General features: G+C 52.1%; 1 protein-coding gene across 6 annotated transcripts in view; it reads right to left on the bottom strand.

Annotated features, from left to right (window-relative positions):
* Positions 1 to 25,232, bottom strand: part of TRAPPC9 (trafficking protein particle complex subunit 9) — a 568,037-nt gene that overhangs the window by 454,344 nt on the left and 88,461 nt on the right. For all 6 annotated transcript variants that reach the window (XM_086696009.1, XM_086696010.1, XM_086696012.1 and 3 more), the window contains one exon: positions 1,874 to 2,000. In XM_086696009.1, the coding sequence (XP_086552135.1) occupies positions 1,874 to 2,000 (127 nt within the window). The remainder of the gene's footprint in view (positions 1 to 1,873; positions 2,001 to 25,232) is intronic.

The following is a 25,232-nucleotide window of genomic DNA, read 5'->3' as shown; positions in this document are numbered from 1 at the left end:
GCTGACCTGCCAAATCTTCCAAAGGGGTTTCCTTCCACTTCACCAGTGGTGCTGATCTGCCGTGGGGTGAAGACCCCGCCCACGGGGCATCCCACACCCGATTACATGCAGTTTCTCTTTCTAGTTTTAACAACATCAGGCATGAGCGGGGTGACGGATGAGTCACCGGGACAAACGGCTCATTTCTGAGGCTGACGGTCTCTGAGAACCATTCAGAACGTGTTTACACCTGGTGGGTAGTACATAAAACCAGTTTTTTGTAGCCCACCGCTGACCACACCAGGCAAGAGAACTGGCACCGGGCCTCCGGCAAGGCTCACCTCGCTGTTCAGAGGCAGCTCCCCGGCACAGGTTCGTTGCCGAAACACTGGTCGCTGAAGATTTAACAGTATTTGCCTAAACGCCAGACCACCTGCTTCTACCCAATCTGTTTCATCTAAGGATTGTAGACAGCTAGGGGATTAAAGAGCTAACATCACAGTATTTTTTCAATCAATTCTCTATTTGCGAATGTAGGTGTAAGATGTCTCCAAGAAGAAAACGGAGATTTACTGAGCGCTTGGATGTGCCAGCCACCGGGCTCCAGGCTTTTGTAAGCATCAGCTCAGCTAAAACAACACCAACGGCCCCAGGAGGGGCAATTTTTACACCCATTTTCAAGATCTGAAACTGAGGCTCACAGAACCAAGGTCACACACTAGTAAAGAATAAACCCTACGTTCTACCTTCCATACGGGGCTGCCTCTGTGACATAACCTTCCCCTCCCGGCGTCTCCGTGTGGAGAAAAGCACTTTTCCTCCTCAGCCCCGATAACCTGCCAGGACCAGCCCACCCTGCTCCACTGACAAAACTCCCGACCACGTGGGGATCTAGATGCAGCACCAAAATCCTAGAATGTTCTGTTAGGTTCGGGATGTCCCATTATGCGGGATGTCCCATTATGCAAATCTAGATGCTGACAGTTCATGACGAAGATGAAAAATCATTTAAAAAGACCATAGACAGTGGCGCATACTGTGAGGCAGGCCAGCAGTGGGTGCAATGGAGACCCAAGACTCTCCTACCCATGGCGGGTGTGTGCACCAGGAGGGAGTGCCGGCAAAGGCCTCCTAAAAACCAGGCCTGTAATGAGTCTGAAAAAACGAGCATGCACGCAACAGGTTACCGCCACGCAGAAGAAAGACGGACCCTAGGGCACGCACGGCGTCAGGGAAGTCACCAAAGTGTGTGGGAGGGGCTACACCCTTGTCCGTGTGGCAGGGGCCTGTGGTCTAAGGAAAGGGGAAACCCTGGAAGCCTGTAGGAGGAAGAGGCAAGGTCAGGTATGTCTCATCCCCGCAGAGGTCACGCCGCGGGCTCTGGAAGCAGGCAGACCAGGGTCTGCATCTGGCTGTGTCGTCCACAAGGCACACGGCAATTACATGATGCCACTGGCCCGATTCTCTCATTGACACGATACTCCCACTTCCTAGTGCCACTGCTGAGATTTAATGAGATAATGAACCAGATACACAGCAATCAAACGTTGAAACTCTCAGGGGTGGAGGGGAGGGCGCAGGGCGGCTCAGTCAGTTAAGCGTCCAATTCGTGATTTCGGCTCAGGTCAGGATCTGGCGCTTTCACGAGTTCGAGCCCCTCATCGGGCTCTGCAACAGGCAGCATGGAACCCGCTTGGGATTCTCTCTCTCTCCCTCTCTCTGTGCCCCTCCCCCACTCCCACTGTCCCTGACTCTCTCAAAACAAATAAATAAAACTTAAAAATTTTTTAAAAAGAGAATGGAAACTCTTGTCAAGATCTACACTTATGACGCAAGTGGTAGAAAAATCTGGCAGTGAGGCGCCCGTTGGGCACGCTGGCAGGGCCCGCCTTACCTGACGATGGGAAGCTTGGTGAAGGGCACTGGAGGCAGGGTGGGCCCACCTGGGAGGGTGAGGAGTTCCATGGTCCCAGGACATTTGCACGTGTAGTTCTCCAGGCTTTGAGTCACGTCTTTCTTTTCTGAAAAGAAAAAAACAAAATGAAGGTCAATTAAATAAGAGTAAAAGTAGGGGTCTTTGGGTTTGGTGGGGGGGGGGGGTGGTTTGAGCAAAATAAAATTCTTAACCCAATCCATGCCAGTCCAGTGAGTCCATATTGTGACACAAATGAAGGGGCGCTGCTACAAGAGACCAAAAGAAAGCAGATGCTTTATTCACCTCATTTAAATAATCACCAGCAATGGCTCCATTCAGGGGCATATGGATAAAAAGGAAGTTAAATTACTATCTTCTAGAAGACTTCATTTCCCAAGAGAAAAAATCCTTACCAAATTCCAAGAAAGTCAGTAGGCAGGCAGGACTGGAGAATCAGTATATTTTATTACCTGACAAATACATTTCCAGAAATTACCAGGTACCAAGGTAAATGCCAGGCCCTTTCCCCCAAGGAGTCTACAATCCATCTGTGTCATAGATATTTAAGAGAATAATTACAAACCCAGACTATTTTGCTCCACCCCCCCCCCCCCCCCCCGGCTGGGACGGAGGGAAACAGGATACAGGGAATGCCGGCTAACGGTCCACAACATGCTCACAGGCTTTGTAACACCCCGGAGCTCAAGAGCACGTTACACACCCCAAACTGCGTAACTACTCAGGAAGGCAGGCATCGCAATGCTCTTTTTACAAATGGAAAAGCTGAGACCAGACCAGGCCCAAGGCTTGTCAAAGATGTGTCAGACCTAAGCCAGTGGTCTTCTCACTGATCCCTTTGGAAGGATTAAGGGAGGCGGAAAGGGAGTTCACTCCTCCTGGCTTCCATTTCCTCTGCCACTGCCTGCAGGGAAAGGCGGAGGGCACGGGGACAGTGGTGACAGAGGGACACAACACCTAGGAGTCGCCCCAGCTTCAGATGAATGGCTTGGTCCCGCTGGTCCAAGGTGGGATCGCCTTAGGGGAAGGCATTCAACCAGAGCCAACCTTCTGCCCTGAAGAAACTACTCAGGATGGAAAGAGGTAAAGCATTAAAAAGCAGTGACTGGCAGGGGCGCCGGGGTGGCCCAGGCGGTTAAGCGTCCGACTTCGGCTCAGGTCATGACCTCGCGGTCCGTGAGTTCGAGCCCCGCGTCGGGCTCTGGGCTGACGGCTCAGAGCCTGGAGCCTGTTTCGGATTCCGTGTCTCCCTCTCTCTCTGCCCCTGCCCTGCTCACACTCTGTCTGTGTCTCTCGCTCTGTCTGTGTGTCTCTCTCTCTCAAAAAGAAAAAAGAAACCAATGAGTGGCAGATGTGAGCACTGAGTGCAGTGAGACAGTGAGAGCTGACGGTCATCACACAGCCACACGGCTGCACTGAGAGAGAGGGGACAAGGTTGCCAGAGAGCAGATATAGTGCTCCTCCGGGACTGGGGACCATAAGTAGCAAATATCGAGGTAAGGACATGTATTTTAACTGGTAAAAGCTGCTGCCGCAGGCATTTCTGTGTCTAAGCAGCATTCTCTGGGAAACAGGGGGGCAAGAAAGCAACCAGAATTAACTTCGGATGTGACACTGTAATGTTTATCTGCAAGATGAACAAAATTCTTTAAATAAGGAAATCATCTTCGATGTATACATGATAAATCTCCTGAAGGGCTCCAGGCGATGGCGTGCAAATGACCTCATTTGCCTAATGCTGGGTACGGTGCTCATGGCTTAGGTGTCTTATTAAGTTGGATTACGGCCTCTGAGTAAACCCTGCTGAAATGAAGAGGGAAATGAATCTACCGGTGAAGCCTAACGCCCCCTGCAAAGTCTTCCAGGAAGAGCCCCGCAGCACATGCCTCGGCTTAGCTATGGATCGGCCTTTCCGCGCCGACACTGTGCACAGCGCGAGTGCCAGCAGGGAAGCATCGCGGCTGCCGGCTTCTCATGCAGGGCCGGCTCACCGGGGACCCCACGGCCTGTGCGTTCCGGCCCCTCCTTTCCCTCTGCTCGCTGTCCAGGCGGGGGAGGAGCCTGGCTGCGAGCGTCCTCGGGGCTCTGCGGAAGGCAGGTGAACCGGCCAACATCTCAGGAGCCGCTTACGCTGCTCCATGTGCACGGGGCCCTCCCCGCCAGCTGTGCGAGGTGGCTCCAGGCAGATCAACTCTCTCCTCACTTCCCATCAGGTGACATGCTAATAAGCTGCTGAGGGGGAGGCGCCCTCCCCCCGGAGCCAGGGAGGGGACGTGGGGGTGTCACCGGTTCCTGACATGACTATCGGCCAATTCTCCTCCCTTATCCCTCTCACGGCACTACATCAGGAGCGCCCTCTGCACCACGCTCACGTCCGGGGCTCCTTCTGGAGCTTCCACAGGGCACAGGAACTAGGACCACATCCCACCACCCAGAGACTTCACGTCACTGCAGTGGAGTTTCCGGAGTAAATGCTTGTGTGCGATTGCGGGTGAGGTCCATCCGATGGGAAGGTCCCACTGACCTCTCTCCTCGTGGATTTGAGCACCTGCCCTACGTTGTTTCCCAGATTCGTTATTTTATCAAGGATTACAAAATGGTGATTTTGTATTTCTTAAGTTCTCTGTACTTAAAACCTAGAATCTGTCTGTGAGGAAGGATTTTGTTCCTTATCAACCATCCCAGAGCACCAATGATACAGAAGAGAGGGGTGATGAATGGCTGAGCCTTTCCCTGTACTTACTGGAGTGGACAACTGCCTCCAGCGATGTCCAGGAAGTTAGATGTGATTTAGTACCGTTATGAACTGGTGGATTTTTATACATTTGGTATGTCACTTGATTGCCATCACACTTTTTTCTGATGTTCAGGTTGTCCCATCTTTGTCCACTGGGAGCTCTGTCACAGTGATTCCTGTGTCCTTTAGATAAGGCCTCATTATTCATCAACAGCTTGCTCTTTCTAGCTCATTTTCAGTCCCAGACCTAGAACCAAACCAGTTCTCCAAGAAGCCCTGGATCCTAGTGGGAAACAGTGCTTAGAAATCAGAGTCTGGAAGCCAAGGGCACTCATCACTGCTAGATTCTTACTGTCTCTCTAGGCCTTGACAAAAGGGACCACTTACAAAATGTTTTAAGTGTTGAGATTTTGTTAAGTGACTTTACTTTAAATTTTAAGATTTGGCAACTAAGGGGTGCCTGGGTGGCTCAGTGTGTTGAGCGATCGACTTCAGCTCAGGTCTTGATCTCACGGTCTGTGAGTCTGAGCCCTGTGTTGAGCTCTGTACTGACAGCTCAGAGCCTGGAGCTGCTTCAGATTCTGTGTCTCCCTCTCTCTCTCTCTCTGCCCCTCCCCACTTGCGCTCTGTCTCTCTCTCTCTCAAAAATGAATAAACATGAAAGAAAGAAAGAAAGAAAGAAAGAAAGAAAGAAAGAGAGAGAGAGAGAGAGAGAGAGAGAGAGAGAGAAAGAAAGAAAGAAAGAAAGAAAGAAAGAAAGAAAGAAAGAAAGAAAGAAAGAAAGAAAGAAAGAATATGATGTCAAAATAAAACACTACAATTCCTCACAGGTGATTTCACAGAGGCAGGACCAGAGTCTGGGAGAAGACCACGCACGAAACCTGATTCTACTGATAAGGCTTCATAAAGAAGAGGCAACATTCGGTCTTTGTCTGGGGCACAGGTCTCTGGAAGCAAACACCATGAGTACAATACTTGGAGGTTTCGCTAAGTTGTGGGGAAAGAATGACAAGAATAAGGACATATGGCCATTAAAGAAACCATGTCTGAGGGGGAAAAAAGACTAAGGACACAGAGTGAATCCCAATATATCATTATAAGTCGTATGTGCACAACAAAACCTGACAGAGAAGCTGTCCGAGGCACGTGTGAGAGGGAGCAGGCTAAGACTGAAAATGCCCAAAGGGCTGAGGGTGCAGAGGGCACGGGGGCTCCAGATGGAAACAGCAACGTAGAATATGACACTGGCTGCCGTGGGAGGGGGCTGCTGGCTTTCCCACGCGGTGACTGGCAAACATTTCACACGTGCCTCACACGTGCGTCCCTCTCTGAGACAGGACACCTCGGAGACTTGTGACGTTTGCTGCAGGGATCTCACTGCTGGCAACAGAGGACGCACCCAAGTTTGCCAGGCAGACAAGGAAGGCCTCTGTACAGGGAAGGAAAGGAGAGGTGCTCAGAGGCGAGAAACGGTGGGGCCGCTCAGGGTCCACTTAGTTTGTACTTGGTCCTGCCGTCAATGGAGACCAGCACTGTTTCAGCACTAAGCGGCCCCTACCTGGACAGCTGCAATCACTACTCCAGTTGCACGTACTGAGCACTTACTGCATGCCAAGTATTGTACTAGGCGCTCAGACTATAGAGTCTGTAAGGGAAGAGACCCTGGTACAGAGCAGAACTTCAATAATCTTTATCCAAATCCCCTCCCACAAAATCCTGCCAAAAAGGGGTGGGAGGCATCATTATCCCCCTTTTAAAGTGATAAACATTAGCTTAGCGACAATCTGAGAGATCTGATTGTGGATTAATATAAAATGCTACCAAAATGATTTATTAATGCTTAAGTGTGATATTAAATACCATGGTTATATAAGGAAATGTCCTTTTTTTAAGCAGTGCATCCTAAGGACTGAAGGTGTGAACTGAAATGATGTCTTAGGGTTTTTAAAAAGTAATCCAGCACACAAAGCAAGTGAGAAATGAAGTAAATGTATAAAAATCTTACTAAGCATCGAATCTGGTGTATGGGACCGCTTCATTATTCCTGGTACCTTTCTGTTTGAGAATGTGTCGCAGCAAAAATATTTAACGAGCCTGGGGAGGTGAAATGATCTGCTCAAGAGAGGCACCGAGCTGGAATTTTGGAATTTGGATCTGAGGTGACGAAGCCTTCCTGTCCCCCAGATTAGGCCTGATCACAGACACCCCAGTGTCGCAGTAACACAAACAGCAGGGCTCCCAGCCACAGCGGTTTGAACCCGTGTTCCACACGCCCAGCTGGAACGAAGCTCGTGACCAATCCGAGCGTTGTCCTAAGTGTAGGATTTGGTCAGAGGGAAGTGAGAACTCCTTAATTTATTCCACTAAAACTCAGCTGCCTTAGTCTGCTCTGGCCGACATAACAAAATAGCATAAAGTGGGTGACTCACCACAAACACATACTGCTCACAGCTCTGGAGGCTGGGAAGCCCCAGATCGGGATGCTACAGACTCAGTCCCTGGTGAGAGCCCACTCGACGGCCTGCAGCTCCCACCCTCCCGCTGTGTCCTCGCAAGGCCTTCTCTCCGGGCACGTGTCTCCTCCTCCGAGGACATCAATCCCACCAGAAGGGTCCCACCCTTAAGACCTAATGCACACCTGATTACCTCCCAAAGGCCCTGCCTTCAGTTCAATCATACTGGGGGCTTGGGTTTCAACCTATGACTTTGGAGGGAGACACACGCAGCCCATAACATCACTATAAACTTGTCCAACTTTGCCCAGAAGACCCGACGGTTCATTTCACTCAAGCTTGAGCACCTAATACCCTTGAGAGTTATTTTTCCATCCCAGAAATTAAAGAAATCATGCAAAGACAACATTTTTAAGAAAGCCCAGTTGCCACCTGCCTGTAGTGTTTCTTATAGAAGCAGAAAATATGAGCACCCCGACTTCTGAGCACAAAAAAGTCACAGGCCATTTGCCATTTCAAAAGATGACACTGGCACAAAACCCAACACATCCTGATTTCACAGTTCAGCGCTTTGCGCTCCTTCTAAATAATCATCTCAGACGCCCGTGTCTGCATAAATCAGGTATGATGTTCTGAACAGGAGAGAAGAGGAAGAAGCACATCTTTTCTTCCAAATATGAAAGAAAAATACTAAGGAAGAAGAAAATAGAAGATACACAGGAAAAAAGCAGAGGTGCGGCCCAAGACAAGACGGTTTGAAAGTACACTTTCGGAATCGGTTCTGACACCTTCACTTACAGAAAATACCAACCGCAGGTCACCTTGGAACTGCTTTCCTAAGACTAGTATTATTGATCTTTCAGCATTATGATGCTGAGATCTTTGAGGGGGTTCCCAATAAGTAGACCTCCTTGGCCCCCCTTGCTTCTAGATAAGTTGAAAACAAAACAAAAAGAAAAGGCAGGGATAAAACGTCATCTGTGTTACCGACACAGCCCATGTTAGTGCAACTGCTCACTGGCACCAGGACCTGGGCAGACAGAGGCTGTGCCGAACTGGGCGGGCCCCACCACCCAGCCCACTCTGTGGCCATACACGTCACTAACAACAACTTGGAAACGTGCCTTACTTATTTTCTCTTTTCGTCATAAAAGGAAATGTCACAGGGTGACCCAAAAGACAACCGCACGACCCTCGTGTACGGCTGGTGGGAGAGGGCAAAGCGGGGTGGCCTCTGAGGAACGCAGTATGGCAGTCCCACGGAGTCACCACACGAGCCACCGATGCCCCTCCCGGGTGGATACTCAGAAGCAGTGAGGGCAGAGGTTCAAACAGATAACCTGCACGCCGTGTGCACAGCAGCGCTGGTCACAAACGGCCAACAGGTGGAAGGAGCCCAGGGGTCCATCCGTGAACAAACACAATGTGGTCATAGAGAAAATGGAGTGTCACTCAGCCTTAAGAAAGGACGGAGACTCTGACACCTGCTATGACACGGATGAGCCTTGAGGACACTGTGCTGAGTGAGGACAACTAGCGCATGAGCCCCCTGCTGTGAGGGCCCTGGAGCCGTCACATTCATGCACGGGAGAGGCGAGCAGGAGGTACCAGGGGCTGGGAAAGGGAGCTACTGTTCAGTGGGGACAGAGCTTCGGTTTGAGATGATGGGGAGACCCTAGAAATGGGCAGCGGTGATGGATAAACAACAGCGTGCTCGCACTCGATGCCACAGAGTTACACATCTAAAAATGGTGAACACGGTAAACGTTATGCCGTGTATATCTCACCATGATTAAAGAAAAAAATCAGCGAAACTAAGGCATGTGCCAGGTGTGGTGTGGGCCCTGGAACACAGAGATGTGTGGGCACGAGCAAAGACGCCACACTCCAACCAGTCTCCCTATTAAGGGTGTGAGGGAGGAGGCTCGGCCGTGCGAGCGGACACGGCGCTGATGGGTGTCGAGGCTGGCGCCGAAGGCCACAGGGCTGGGGGGACGGCAGAGGCACCGAGCGGGACGTCACAGGACAACAGAGGCCAGCAACCACAACGTCCCAACACGGGGCTCAGACGCACCGCGTCTGAAGTACGGAGGAGCTGCCCAGAAGGGCCAAGAGACCCAAGGGACGGCCGGCTGGTGACGAGGCCGGTGGACCGGAAGAAGGTAGGGTCCTGAGCACCAGGAAAATCAGCAGGGAGAGAACACCTCCTGGGGAGAGTGTAAGGCGGCCACGGAAGACCGGAGGACCCATGACAACACTCAGGGAAACACAGAGACAAAGGGCAGGGAGAAAAGGAAAAAGTAGGAAATCAGCTTGAAAAGAAACCATCCTGGAAGTTCGGACTGAGACGCAAGAAGCCAAAAGATGAGCGTTTCCACAAGAAGAGAAACAGGGGTGAATGCGACACAGAGGCCGATGAGGATGCAGACAGAAAACCAATGTCACTCCTGAAGGTTCGGGGTCACGTGTCCCCATTGAAGGGGACCGTGGAAGGCGCAGGAACCCAACAACAACCACTTGGGACCTGGTGGGAACCGAGAAAGTGGCGCCAGCCCCCAAGCCAGGAGTAGCGTGCCAAGTACGTCCCGGCGGCCAGCGGGAGAGCCCAGCCCGCCGTCAGGGGCTGTCGCCTGCACCGTCTCACCGCTAGATATTAACACTGACCCAGTGATGAAACGCCATCACCCACCCCACTGCAGCATCCGGGACAAGATACGGCTTTTCTAAGGTCACACGGCTCACAAGCAAGGCTGGGGCTTTAAGCCCAGGCTTCTCAAATCCAGTGCTTTTTCCACCATATGGAGCGACTTCCCTTGGGCATTACTGTGCCCATTTCACAGAGAGGAAATCTGAGGCTTCACAAGGAATTTCCTAAAGCATTCAGATACGAAGTGGCTAAATGACATGCAAACTCAGAGCTCTGAGTTCAAACTGTTTCTTCCGTTGTGTTGCACGGCCCACCCGAGCCGCCCCAGTATGTGAAAATACGGAGGAGAACACGGGTGTCTTGGAGCAGCCAATCCAACACGTCCGGCAAGTCAAGCATCTTACGTAGCAGGAAAAACCAACTCAGCTCTTCTTCATTCCACGTGTACATCCAGGCGGGACAATGGTCCAACCCCAAAAGGCAAAACAGTCCCCGGTGTCACTAGAAAGATGACTAACGATGTGCCAAAACAGCAGACGCTGAAGACGCCCCTGTGTGCCAAGAAAACAAGCCCTTCCCTCACTGACGGGACGGACTTAGACAAACCCGCAGTGAGCCACGCAGCCCGCCTCCCGCCCGCATAACTTCCTTCTTGTTTCTCGCTTAATTTACATGGTGGCAGGTCAGAGTCTCTGACAAGCGACCATTCAAGTAGACCAGGAGATGAAACATTTTTCCTTGTTCCTTTCAAGTATGTAAACATGCTCTACCACAATGAAAGGCAATTATGTAAAGCCACCAGCTCGTTACATCCTCATCTATTTAAAGCACTACCTAGAAAACATTTAAATATCTCTAGAGACCTCAATAAAACACCCACAAGGGGAAATTCTCCTAAGCATAAAGACTTAATAAATAATTAGAAAGAATGTGCACATCCAACTATGAACTAACAGTCAGATAAGGTAAGGTACAGTAACAGTGCAAAGTTACATAATCATTAACGATGACATTTATAAAGAGTCTGAGATAATACGGAAGATCTCTGTTATGTGGAAAATCAGGATGCAAAACCATATTTATAGAATAAATTCAATTTAAAGATAAATCCAGGGGCGCCTGGGTGGCTCAGTTGGTTGGGCGTCCAAGTTCAGCTCAGGTCATGATCTCACTGTCTGTGAGTTCGAGCCCCATGTCAGGCTGTGTGCTGACAACTTGGAGCTTGGAGCCTGCTTCGGATTCTGTGTCTCCCTCTCTCTCTGCACCTCCCCTGCTCACGCTCTGTCTCTCTCTCTTAAAAATAAATAAACATTGGGGCACCTTGCTGGCTCAGTCGGGTGAGCGTCCGACTTCAGCTCAGGTCATGATCTCACAGCTCATGAGTTCGAGCCCTGCGTCGGGCTCTGTGCTGACAGCTCAGAGCCTGGAGCCTGCTTCCGATTCTGTGTCTCCCTCTCTCTCTGCCCCTAACCCACTCGTATTCTGTCTCTGTCTCTCTCAAAAATAAATAAACATTACTAAATAAATAAATAAATAAACAAATAAACAACAAATAAACATTAAAAAAATTTTTTAAAGATAAATCCAATTTAAAAAGAATAGAAAACAATACAAAAAAATTCAATGAAATGTTAACAGTGTTTGCCCATGCAGGATTATGCATAACTTTTTCTTTTCTGTTTTTTTTCCAAGATTTCTAAAATAAGTATAATAAGTACACACTACTTGTACAATAAAAAACATTTCAGAAATACTTGGAAGTGAATTTCCAACACCGTTTGGTAAAGAAAAGCCAGGGGTCGTGCACAGGGGTGCTCCTCACGCGTGAAGAACGCAGCACCCTGAAATGTCCGTGGACAGCGCCGAGGCACCCTCATTGCAACGAAGCTCCTAGTTCACTATGAGGGTGTGTGCAGCCTGTCCCCCCACACACGCTGTTCTCGACGGCAGCCTGACGTTTAAGGAGGACTTGCTATACGCCAGGCACTGGGCCAAGCACTCCAAATGCTGTCTCACTAAATTGTCCCCAAGAGATTACGTGAGGGGTGCCACTGCCACCCCGATTTACAGAGGAGCAGAGTGAAGCTCAGAAAGCCCTGCTCCGGCCGAGTGTTCCCTCCACGTCTCCCCCAGGCTCTCCCTCATGACAAACTGCTGTGCTCAGCCATGTCCCTTCTTCTGAAACTATTTCATACTTCACTCAGCATTCCTTTAACCAACAAATACCGGGGGTGCCTGGGTGGCTCAGTCGGTTAGGCGGCTGACTTTGGCTCAGGTCATGATCTCATGGTCTGTGGGTTTGAGCCCCATGTCGGGCTCTGTGCTGGCAGCTCGGAGCCCGGAGCCTGCTTCCGATTCTGTGTCCCCCTGTCTCTCTGCCCCTCCCCTGCTTGCTCTCTGTCTCTTTCTCAAATAATAAACATTAAAAAAAAAAATTTAACCAACAAATACTGGCTATCTGCCCTGCGTGAGGAAGATATGTACCTCAGACCCTCAACCGATGGCCTCCTCTTTGAGGACAACAAGATCCCCTAACTCCTCAGTCTCCATCAATACATACTAACGAATAACGTGGAAAAGACAACAGAAATCAATTCGGTTTCACATGTATTGACTACTTTCCAGGTAAAGCACTGTCCAGAATGGGGAAAGATCAAAGGTGAATAAGACCCAAGGAGGGCATGACCTAATAAGAGAGCCAGAGCAAAATTACTCTCAGGACACAAGGAAATGATCCTGAATTCTGAAGTAGGTAAGGCCAGGAGGAGGTAAAGAGGGGGTGAGTTTGACTTTCCCCCGTTTGTAGGAGGCGGAGCTCACTGCGACAGGAACAGTGCGGAAAGCCATGTGACACACTTAAAGAACGACAGAGAAGTCCAACAGATAGGAGATACACGTTAAGCAGATGGAAGTGAAATGAAATTAGGTTAAAAGATGGTTTGGATCAAATCGCCAACGTCCTTGAGAAGGAGCTGAGACTTTATTAAGACAGAGAGGGGCTGTCACCGCCACTCGCAGGGAACAGAAGGATGCGATTTCGCTTGCATTTCAAGGAGATACTTCTGGCTTCAGTGTGAAGAATGGATCAGAAGGAGCAAAGCCAGGAAGCAGGATAGGAGTCCAAGAACTGGCTCTTGAAAGTCTGAACCATGGCTGGGACAGTAGAAGGGGGAAGAGGGATCCCATGTGAGAAAAACTCAAGCATTAGAACGGATAGAGGACCTATCCAAACAATTAAGAGGATACAGGATGCAGAATTTAACAAGCAAAACGGATGAACATATGGAAGGAAAAAGAGAAGGAGGGGAGCAAATCATAAAAGACTCTTAATGATAGAGAACCACCTGAGCGTCGCTGGAGGGGAGGCAGGTGGGCGATGGGCTAGCCAGGGGATGGGGACTAAGGAGGCCACTTGTCCTGATGAGCCCTGGGCCTTGGATGTGAGGGACGAATGCTTAATTCTACTCCTGAAACCAATATTGTGCTACACACTAATTAACTAAAATTAAATAAAAATTTGGGCCTGGGGAGGGAAAGAGGATATAGGCCGGGCAGGATAATTTGGGAACGACTCCAAAAGTTTTAGGCCTCCAAGAAGAAAACCGTGACACCCTCGAGGAAAAGATAATTCAGCTGGGGCAACGGTGAACTTAGGACCCTTTGAAATTCAGGGGACACGTCCGGTTTCCACGCGTAAATTAGAGTTCAGAGGTCAGGACTGCAAGTACAGCTGTAGGAGCACCAGCTGCAGAGCCAGGCAGACGAGGCAGGAAGCTGAGAGCGAGCCGGGGCCGGGTGGGCACCGTGGAGGCGGCGAAGCGCAACACCCAGGTTCTGCGGCCGCTGGCACAGAGGAGGGGGCCGAGCACCTGCAGGAGGGAGGGGAGAGGAGGGCCTCGGTGCAGGCCGAGCTGAGGCGGCCTCCCCGAACCCCAGGACCCAGCTGGTTGAAGGGGAGCTGGAGGGTGCCCAGGAGGGCCTGGCCACTGCCCTGCAAAAGCTGGAGGAAGCCAAGAAAGCCTCTCGTGAGAGCAAGAGGGACGTATGAAGGGCACTGAAAATCGAGCCTCACAAGGCGAAGGAAGGGAAACCTGGGTGGCTCAGTCAGTTAAGCGCCAGACTCTGGATTTCAGCTCCGTTCATGATCTCACAGTTCATGAGTTCGAGCCCTGTGTTGGGCTCCGGGCTGACAGTGCAGAACCTGCTTAGGGCTCTCTCTCCCTCTCTTTCTGCCCCTCCCTTACTCATGCTCGTGCTCTTTCTCTCTCTCTCTCTCTCTCTCTCTCTCTGTCTCTCTCCCTCTCAAAAATAAATAAACTTATTTAAACAAGAGCGTCCGACTGGCTCAGGTCATGACCTCGCTGTTCTGGGTTCCGGCCCCACGTCGGACTCTGTGCTGACAGCTCGGAGCCTGGAGCCTGCTTCGGATTCTGTGTCTCCCTCTCTCTCCGCCCCTCTCCCACTCGTGCTTGCATGCACACTCTCTCTCTCTACCTCTCTCAAAAATAAACAAACGTTAAAACTATATATTAAAAAGAACAATGAAGATGAACTCTAGGAAATCCAACTCAGAGAAGCTAGGCTCAGAGGGGGCAGAGGGGGCAGCCCGGAGGCACGGAGTGGCGGCGGGGACACTGCTGATGACGGAGGGGGGCCCGGAACGCACAGAGGTGTGAGCTGAGCTGCCGGGAGATGGGGGAGTGGACCACACTGGCGGACCAGAAGCTAGAGGGCCTCAGCGCTGCTGAAGGAAAGTACTCTCAGAAGGAGGGCCAAGCAGAGGAAGAGACAAGGATTCTTGAGGATAAACCCCAGGAGGCAGAGGCCCATGCTGAGATTGCTGAGAGACTGAGGACGGAGCGGGAGCAGACCACCCACGACTGAAGCCAAGACCCCCCCCCCACCACGAGGCAGCACCTCTGCGTACAAGGTGCCGGGCCAGCCTCTGCCTGATCCGAGCGAGATGCACAGCACCCCGGCCCCCCACTCTGAGCCTGCCCCAAGGTGCCCCAAGCTGGCCTTGAAACCCAGGGCTGGCCTTTAACTGGAAGGCTGCTGTCTCCTTTTGCCGCGCCTCCCACCCCACCCCTGCGTCTTCTTGTCTCTTTGCCGACCCGCCTCTGTCTCTCCCATGAGGCCCCGGGAGGGCTTGAGGCTGAGCACCGGTGGGAACAACGTTCAAGGGAGTGCGAGTGCAGTGCCAAGTGTCTCTAGAAACATGCCGTCAGGGGGGCGCCTGGGTGGCTCAGTCGGTTGAGCGTCCAACTTCGGCTCAGGTCATGATCTCGCGGTCCGTGGGTTCGAGCCCCGCGTCAGGCTCTATGCTGACAGCTCAGAGTCTGGAGCCTGCTTTGGATTCTGTGTCTCCCTCTCTCTCTCTGACCCTCCCCCACTCATGCTCTGTCTCTGCCTCAGAAATAAACATTAAAAAAAATTTTTTTAATTAAAAAAATGTTTTAAATTAAAAAAAAAAAGAAACATGCCGCGAGGAACACACTTGACAATTGCCTTATTTGTTGCTGACACAGCGACCACCTGCAAAACATTCCTAATGACGCCGCTGTCCTGAAGCAGCAGTCTTGCCCCACCATCAGTCCTCACATGCAGAAAGTCACTTTTCAGCTGACGCACACCTGCGTCTCCCCGCGGTGGCGGGGAGAGTGGCAGGGGCCCGCCTCACTGAGGGCCAGAGCCCAGAAAGGAGATTCCCAGAGGAGTCAGCCAAGAGAGTGTGGCTCAGGGTTCAGCTCCCAGCCGTCTGTAAGCGACTTTATTTTTGATTTTTTTTTTTCATCAGAAGTGACCAAGTTAAGATGTGAGACCTCCACCTGAGACCAGATCCTTGCCCTTTCCTTACCCCTTTCCCAAGAGCCCACGGAATGGGTCATGTTCCCCTTATGTGGAGGTGACCACTTATTTGCTCTCCTGCCTCCGTAAAAGAAAGAAGAAAATTAAGAGAATTATGTGTTTGCCGCTAGATTTAGCCGCATGAAACAAACACCTGTCACCCCCCCCCTCTCTGGGTCTGAAGCTGCTGTCCCTGAAAGTGCCGTCTCACTGTGCTTTGTATCAGCTAGTACTGGAGAAATCCTGAATAGCTTATGTACAAAGCTGGTTTTACGTTTTATACTACTTTGAAACTTTGCTCCTTTAGGGTTGGGGCACGCTGGCCACCCCGTCGGGCTGAGAGCTCTCTACAGTCTGGGCTGACATGTGCTGGTCTTTTAAAGTTTCTTTCCCTGCCCAATTCCCCTTCTGGTGAGATTTGTGTGAGGTCTGTTAGATGCACATCCAGCAGCTTCTGGGCTTACAACACACTCTCCTTTGGTGGGCTCTCTCCGGGCGCCAACTGGGAGAAAGAAACCAACAGTGTAACTGTATTCATGCTGAAAATTGACAAGTGTCTTTTTGGAATAAAGGACCAGTTCCTCCATTAAAAAAAAAACAAAGCACAGGAAATATAAGCGTAAAATATGAGCAAATTTTTATTTTAAAAAGTATATTTTAGGGGTGCCTGGGTGGCTCAGTCGGTGAAGCATCCAACTTCGGCTCAGGTCATGATCTCATGGCTCGTGGGTTCGAGCCCTGCATCAGGCTCTGTGCTGACAGCTCAGAGCCTGGAGCCTGTTTTGGATTCTGTGTCTCCCTCTCTCTATGCCCCTCCCTGCTCATGTTCTGTCTGTCTCTCTCTCTCTCCCTCAAAAATAAATAAACATTTAAAAAAATATCTAAATATATATTTTAAAAAACCCATATATTCATATATCTCATGGTTAGTGGGTTCAAGCGCCACGTCGGGCTCTGTGCCGACAGCTCGGAGCCTGGAGGCTGCTTCGGATTCTGTGTCTCCCTCTCTCTCTGCCCCTTTCCCTTTTGTGATCTGTTTATTTCTCTCTCTCAAATATAAATACACATTTAAAATAATAATAATAAAAGTATATTTTAAATATACCAAGAGGTTAACTCCTTTGTTTTTAATTTTTTTTAATATTTATTTATTTTTGAGAGAGAGAGACAGCACAAGCCGGGGAGGAGCAAGGAGAGAGGGAGACACAGAATCGAAGCAGCTCCAGGCTCTGAGCTGTCAGCACAGAGCCCAATGCAGGGCTCGAACTCATGAGCTGTGAGATCATGACCTGAGCTGAAGTCAGACACTTCACCAACTGAGCCACCGAGGCACCTCAGCCAAGAGCTCAACTCTTAAATCCACACCATAAGTCTTCATAGACTATTTTAAATTTACACCCTCGCTGACCTACTTTGTGATTTCTGGTTGTTAATAACCTTGCTTTTCAATACTCAAAGAATTACTTCTACATAATATTAATCTTGTAATTTTTTAAAACCAGAACTTTCTTTCCAGCTGCTCTGGTTACTACCCCAAGGAGAAGGATATGAGTGGCATAAACATACTTCTGTGGCACGTCCCCGAGGTAAAAAACCTTTCTGACTTTACAACACATGATCACAAGTTGCAGTGTAACAAAAGATTTCCCTCTACAGAGATCTGTCACGTTTCCAGATGCAGCTGTGGTCCCGGGGAGCCCGCGTCCGCAATGCCCATGTGTGAGCAACACAGAGGCCATGTCAAAGTGAGGACCACGGAAACATCGGGAAAATACACAACTTCTCTTCCTTCCCACCCTCCCTCACCCCGTGACACAACTGGGAGGGAGGCCCAGGAGAGTGCTTTCCCCGGGCCAGGGTCCAGCCCACTGTGATGCGGATGACGAGGAAGTTCTAACGCGTGTTCTCTGGGTTGAGGAGCAAAGCAATGAGCTGGGGATAAAACGAAGCCGCTGAATAAACGCAATCTGACATCGTCTCTCTCCTCCAATCCTTGTCTTTCCAACAAATGACAGCTGTACCCAAGCTGACAGAGAACTCTGCACGGGGACAAGCTAAGGTGTTAAGGTGTGGCACGTGGCCGGGCTCCTCATCAGGGCAGGGCGGGGACACTCAGCGGATGGATGAGTGCTCGTCGAGGAGGGGGCCCTCGGGGCCAGCGGGCCCGAGCGCAGACTCCAGAGCCTGGGGCCACAGCCCCCTCCCTCCCAACCCTACAGTGGAGGCTTCAGGCTAGCTGACCTCCGACCTCTGACCTCACCTCCTCACCGCAAAGCAAGCGTAAGGACCGCGAGGCTCAAGTGGCCCACGCGTGTCAGGGCACGTGCAGGGACATTCCCGGGGCCCAGCGTACGATACCCAGTGCCGTCGGGACCCTCTTGGGACCCAGAAACCGCCGTGAAGGCAGAGCAGGTCCCGGTTCTCTGCGCCCTGAGGGTGCTGCGCTTGGGAAAAGTCGCAGCAGGAAGAGCGGGAAGAAGGAGGGGGCGCCCGGGAGGGGGAGGCCGGCCAGGCCCCACGGTCAGGCCTCAGACGGGCAGGACCGGGGCGGGTGAGCCGGGCACTCACACGGAGAATGAGGCCACCAGAAAGGCACAAACAAACCCGAGAGGAGGCCACAGGTCTGAGCCCCACGCGCGCACCACAGGGCCCCCCGGCTCGCCCACACGGCCCTGCCAGCGCCCGCCTTGCCAGCGCCCGCGGGTGGGCTGCTCGGGCGCCCCGTGCAAGGCCTTGAGCACCGGGCCCCGGGCAGCGTCCACGCCCGGGATACTGCTGGTGACGCTGTGAACTCGACTCGCTAAAGCCAAAGGGAGCCTGAGGCACGGAACCAACGGGATCGTGGCCCGCGTCCCCGCGGTGAGCCAGGCGCTGGGCTGGGTACAGGGCGCGGGGCGTCCGTCCGCTGCCGAGGAGGCAGCGGGCTCTGCGAGGGGCCGAGAAACCACCCCGCTCGGGACGCTCCCTCCCGTACCACGCGTGGCCCGGCCACAGGTCCCTGCCCCTGCAGGCTCACCGCGACATCACAGCCTCCGGGAGCCCGAAAGCCGCCCGCAGGCGGTGCCCTCCAGCCCACCTGTTGCGGCACCTTTCCCACTCCAGCACCGCTGGCTCTTTCTGTCACTTGACCTAAATCCACAGGCAGCTGCACCAACACTGCCCTGAGCGCCGCTCTGGGACGCTCTCTTACCCCACTGCCGTGAGCCGCACAGAGAGCAGAGCCTTGACATCCGACAGAAATAAGCCCCTGGACCTTTGCATCTTCCCAGGTTCACTGACATCATCCCCGGAAGTACATAAAACACGGCTGGAAGGTCAGGAGCACCTGCAGACACTGAGCGGGAACTCGCCTTCGCGATGACGGAACGACGTGCCGTGACAGGCGGGTACGGGCAGTCGGTCGGGCTCAGTCAGCAGCCTGGTGACACTCTCTTCTTCCAGCACCGTCCAAACCCCCTGCCTCTGCAGACCGTTCGACCTACCACATGACACAGACCCCCGGTGCTGTTCACGCAGAGAAAACGGGCTGGCACTTTGCGCTGCGGTTTGGGTGTTGTCTGGACTGCATACAGGCTCTCCTCCCCTGCAAAGGGGGGGTCACCTGTCCAGATAATCACCCAGAGAAGAGATAAAACCTGAACAGCCTGAAGAAGGCCTCTGCCTTTTACTAAGGGACGTGCCATTTCTGGCCCCAAAATAGATCCCTGCCACTTAGAAGATGCTTTGTCAATATCAATTTGAATTCAACTCAAACTCTTAAAAAAAAAAAACAAAAAAACAAAAAAAAAGATGCACAGAGAAGTGTGCACAAATGCCTCCGTCCTCTCTCTTAAGTCAACGTCCCAGGACACCAGGGAGATGCAACAGCTGCGTGAGCCAATCCACTTTATTCTGTGCACGTGCTACACAGGGAGGAGACACGGACACGTACGGACCACTGGTCGTAAGAGACACTGGAAGTGTGCAGGAGACCCATTTCAAACGAGTCCCCTCCATTTCAATTCCACTGCCAGCTCTAAAAGGAAAGTGCTGTAACTTAAGGCAAATTTTGACTTCTCTGTGGGTCATAAAAATCAGCTTAGTGGGCAGTGACTAGCATCCCAGGGGAGGGGACAGGACAGACCAGAGTTCACGTTCCAGGCTGAAGTGTGTCCCCTGCAAAATCATACGCTGAAGTGCTCATGCCCAGTAGGACACCGCAAATATGACTGAATTTGGAGACAGGGCCTTTACAGAGGTCATTATGGCAAAGCGAGGTCACAGGGGGACCCCAGTCCAATCTGACTACAGTCCTAATGGGAGGAGATTAGAACAGACTTGTACAGAGGGTGACCCCGTGAGGGCAAAGGGAGAGGATGCGGTCCGTAAGCTGACGAGAAAGTCCTCAGAATAAACCTGCCAGCACCTCCATCTTGGACTTCCAGCCTCCAAAACTGTGAGAAAATCGGCCTCTGTTGTTTAAACCACCCCGTCTGGTATCTCGTTCCAGCAGCTGAGCTGGCTGAGACGGGACATCACACATAATCGATGTTGCTTCATGAAACATACGGGTTTGAGTACACAATGTACTTCCTAAGCTGGGTCACGGCCAAGAAAGTCTGAAGGCCACTGTTGCAATGACAGCAGGTGAGCCGTCCTCCCTTATGCCGACGACGTCCTGCCTCGATCCCTCACTCCAGGAACTGCGTGTGCAACGTGTGTGGAAACACCTCGGCAAGTCAAGCAAACCGTCAGTGACAATGACAGTTTATCGAGCACATACTACGTTTTAGGCTCTTCACAGACACTGTCTCTAACCCTCCCAGCAGCACAGAAGGAAAGCATGATGCTCCCGCGACCTACCCATGAGCGGTGTCAGGGAAAACGGGGCAACTCTTAACAAGCACCTATGGAGCCCCCCTGAGCCAGATTTCGTGCTGGGCTGGGGTTTGGGGAAAAAGAGGCCTCAACCCCACCTGCCGGCCTCAGTGCACACAGTCCACAGACAGGAAATCCCGCCGTTAGCGTGCAAGTGACAAGCAGGGTTGCAGAAGTGTGGGGGACGTGGAGAAGAAAGACTCTTCCTGCTGCCTGAAGGGTCAAGGAGAGCTGTCAGAGGTGGGGGAGGTCGGTGCTGCATTCCGGGCAGTAGAAACCCCGAAGAGAAAGCTCACACGTGAGCAAGGAGGCTCTGTTCCGGGGACAGCAGCTAGGCCTCGTCCACGCAGCAGCCACGGGCTGCGCCACACTGAAAAGCACACCGCCAAACACACTACGGACTTGAACTCTATTTCTGTAGCAACGGGAAGCCTTGCGCGCGTGCTGAGCAGAGGACTGCTTTGCGTAAAAACGTGCCATGGGAAGACCACCTGAGAGTCTGGGGGCCGGTAGGCGAGAAAGGGGTTCCGGGAGACAAGGACATCCCCTGGGAGGTACCGCCGTATTCTAGACCAGAAACGGCCACATCTGGCCTGGGCAATGGCACGCAGACACTTCGTAAGACGGTGGGCAAGTCACAGGACAGCAAGACCGCACCCCACGGCCGACAGCGTGCCCCATGTGACCCATGGAGTCCTGTCGAGGCTACGCGCAAAGGGCCCCTCGTGATACCACCCCAGGGTGTTCTATTCTGGTTCGTGTAAAACTTGGCAAATTAGTATTTTCCCGTAACTACTAAGTCCGCTAATATATTTGGGATTTTGACACACTGAGAGTTTTTCTGCTCATTATGTTACATGTGTGGTTTCTCGACCGAGAATGCGTTTAGCTAGCAGGTACTTATTATGTTGTGCTACACAGTATTTATCTCTTCAAACACAACTACAAGAAGTCAAAAGCTTCCCTTCACTTCTGCCCCGTTTGGGTTCAGCCCCTTCTGTCTGTTTCCGAACAAACAAAAGGGACTGTATAAACCGCGGGGGAAACAAATCACACCCTTTGTGGAGGAGCTCCCACATAAGGGTTCACACGTTTATCCTCCCTTCTCCCCACCCAGGTGAAAAATGAAAGCCACCTCAATGAAAACCTCCGAAGAAACCACAGGGGCCATCTGGAAAAAAACCTACGAGGGGTAAAAAGCATGACAGGAACGGAAAACGTGAAGCCAAATAATACACATTACCTTGACGATTTAAAAATTATGGCCTTCATTTCTGGGCAGAGTTCGTATCGCAGTTCCTGATGCCTTGCTACGCAAAGCTGGGAGGTAAAACTTAAATCTGAAGACCGTATGTTTCCTAATGGGAATAAGTTACAACATGTGGAGTTCAAAACCCAAGCCCTGGGTTTTCATCCATTAGTCCCCATTATAGGAGACTCTCAATGTTATTTTTTCCATAATCTCTGATACCAAAATCCAGTAAAATGATGTATTCTTATTTTCTTTTTTTTTTTTAATGTTTATTTTTGAGAGAGAGAGAAGCAGAAAGTGAGCGGGGGAGGGGCAGAGAGCGAGGGAGACACAGAATTGGAAGCAGGCTCCAGGCTCCGAGCTGTCAGCACAGAGCCCGACGCGGGGCTCGAACTCACGGACTGTGAGATTATGACCTGAGTCGAAGTAGGATGCTCAACTGACTGAGCCACCCAGGCGCCCCTGTTTTCGATACCATCTCACAATTTACTTAAATTCAAAAAATGTCAGAGAGACATATTAACATACCCTCAAGTACAAAAGGTCACCAAAAAACTGTAATTCACAAAAAGTCTACAACTGCGGCAGGCGAGAAAGCATGGGGGTGGAGACACGGAGGTGGGCTTGTCCGTACGCGCCTCGTCCCGCCTGACACCGCGCAGTCCTGAGCCTGCTCTCCCGACTCCCTCACAGAGGAAGGTTTTGCCGACACACACTCGGCCTCGACAACTCCGACTTCACGTCAACCTCAGGCTCTCCTCTCAATGAAAGCATTTTGCCAAATCTATAAATGTAACGCCATCGTGTAGTTTTGCATGACTTTTCCTATAAGAAATCTCACTGGGTGTCAAGCCACAAGTGTGATCTGGGAAAACTGGCTCCCACGGAGCAGGGACGCCAGAGGCCCCCTCTGAGGACAGCGAGCCTGTGTATTTCACTTCCTAACCAAAGAAATAATGACTAAGGAAGGCAAGAGAAAGATGCTGGTTTTCAGGAATTAGTGACAAGGACTCTGTGAAAAATACCCCACTGCTTCTCAAAGGCCATTTCCCAGCCCCTGGAGCACACCGGCTCTTCTGGCCTCCCAGGGGTCCCGGTGAAACACAGACTCCTGAGTCCTGGGTCCTGGCTCCAGAGTGGGGCCCTGGAACTGGTCCTGCACATCCTGAGCTAACGGTTGGCTCAGCAACATTTTCTTTTGACATGTGAGTATTTCCCCCGAGAGCTAAGTGTTATCTGCACCAAATACCCGAATCCACACACAGCTGAGTGATGCACAGGAGAGGAGGGACTCGGCCTTGGGAGCCTCCGGCCGCAAGGCAGACGGAGGAGGGATGATGGGTCTTAATCCTCACGGTTCCACAAGAAGCGGGCTTGGGTGCCCACTTCATAAAAGGGGAAGAGGAGGTGGAGGGAAACTGGACAACTTCCCTCGTTGGACGGTGAATGAACAAACAGTGAGCGGCACCTGCCCCACACGGTCCTAGGTGGCAGCCCAGGACACGGAGCCTTCCCCCAGCATGCTCGTGTTCCGGCCAGGAGGGCGAGTAGCCACGAAAGGGCAAAGAGATAAGGGTGCCACGAGGCAGACGGCGAACAGGGCACGTGAACTCGGACCCGAGGGACACAGAGAAGGCGGTCACACAAACATCTTGGGGAGACGATTCAAGCAGAAAGACCCAAGTACACGGTCCGGAGACAGGGTGGAAACAAGCTTCCTGGGAGGACAGAGACAAAAGCAACAAGGCCTGAAGCTGAGCAGCGGATGGAAGGAGGCTGGTCTGGGGGGCTAAGGAGGGAATGATGTGGGGCCAGTCGACTCCTCAACATGACGGGAGCCCATGGACGGTCTGAAGCAGAAAAGCAACGAATGTGAGAGCAGGTGCAGGGCTCCAGGCCAGGGAGACCCCGGGCGGCTGAACGGGCAGCTGAGACCTCGCAGTGGTTTCCCCTGTGCCTGTAAGGACGCAGGTGGGGACAAGCGGCCACATCGGGGGTCTGTTGAGGAGGTGAGACCCTGAGGACCTGCTGATAGGACTCAGAGGAGGGTCTGACAGGGAAGAGAAAGAGTCAGGACTGCCTTCCCAGTTTCTGGCCTCAGCGTCTGGCCGAGCGGGGTACGGAGGGGCACGTCATCTGGGGTGCAGAGCTCGACACCAGGGACAGGAGAGAGCTGCGCACACAGACAGAATCCTGCTGACATCCACCAGGAGAAAGCACCCATGGACAAGAGCAAGAGAGTGCTGAACGGACCCTGCCCAGGGACACTCAGGTCACAGAGAACAGAGACAGCGGAGCTGCTGCTGGGGAGGGCAGGCCAGCAGGTGAAGGTATCAAAGAGTGAGGAGGACGATCGGGCTGTTTGAAGATGACCCCAACTGGGGCGCCCGGGGGGCTCAGTCGGTTGACCCTCCGACTTCCGCTCAGGTCATGATCTCATGGTTCATGGGTTCGAACCCCGCGTCGGGCTCTGTGCCGACAGCTCAGAGCCTGGAGCCTGCTTCGGATTCTGTGTCTCCCTCTCTCTCTGCCCCTCCCATGCTCATTCTCTGTCTCTCCCTGTCTCAAGAATAAAAAAAAAAGAAAGAAAAAAAAAAAGAAAATGACCCCAACGAAAGGCAAGGCAGGGGTGATGGGTCCCGACAACGTGCCCATGTGAAGAGTGGGGGTTTCTGAAGGAGGACTCCAGAAGCAGCAACAGGAAAGGCCTGCACCCCAGCTCTAGGCCGCGAGGACTCGAGCTATAGGAGAAGCGGGGCCCTCAGGGGAGAGCAGTTTCCCAGGGTGCTGCTGGCGCCCTGAATGCACGGCTGGCTTCACCCCTGCCCGGGGCTGCTTGTTCCCGGCGACTGAGTGCAGATGACACACGTGACCACAGTCACATCCAGGACACGCCCACACGTTTCCAAACCCCCACGCTCAAGAGCCACCAGCTTAGCAGGAGACGGCTAACGGACCATTCAGGAAGGAAAGAAGGCTGAGCCGAAACAGGGCATCTGCCACAGCAGAGCCTAAGTCCTGGCGGCCACAGTGGAAGGGGCCAGGAAAGCAAGAAGGGAGGGGAGAGGGGGTCTGCTCAGGGACACAGGTGGCATCTCTGTTTCCAATGTCAAGGTCTGCTGGGGAGACCACCATAAAAATGTTTACAACACTTTCCTGACACTTTCAGCTTTAGTCCAGTGAAACGCTTGTGGGAGGCGTCCCAACCCCTTTATGCTGCCGGGCACCATCCAGGTCTATTACGGCACGGGACAGATTTTATAGTTAGCTGTGCATAGGTCCTCTGACGAGGGCTAAAAGCCGGCTTCTAGAGTCTGCCTGCCCTGAATAACTGGGAGTCTCTGGGTGAACTACTCGGCATCTCAAAACGTCAGCAACCTCGACAGGCCGGGGGCTGGGACCCTACCTGCCTCCCAACCCCACCAATGAGACTCGAATGAGGCAAGACACAGGAAGCTGATGAGAACACTGGAAGGATTTCATGTGAAAGCCACGCAATTAGCATACAGACACACAGGAAAAATACT

This window comes from Puma concolor, chromosome F2 (assembly GCF_028749965.1).
Source record: "Puma concolor isolate L17-30 chromosome F2, mPumCon1.1.hap2, whole genome shotgun sequence".
Taxonomy (NCBI): domain Eukaryota; kingdom Metazoa; phylum Chordata; class Mammalia; order Carnivora; family Felidae; genus Puma; species Puma concolor.
The sequence above is the reverse complement of the archived record's forward strand: the minus strand, read 5'-3'. Positions and strand labels throughout refer to the sequence as shown.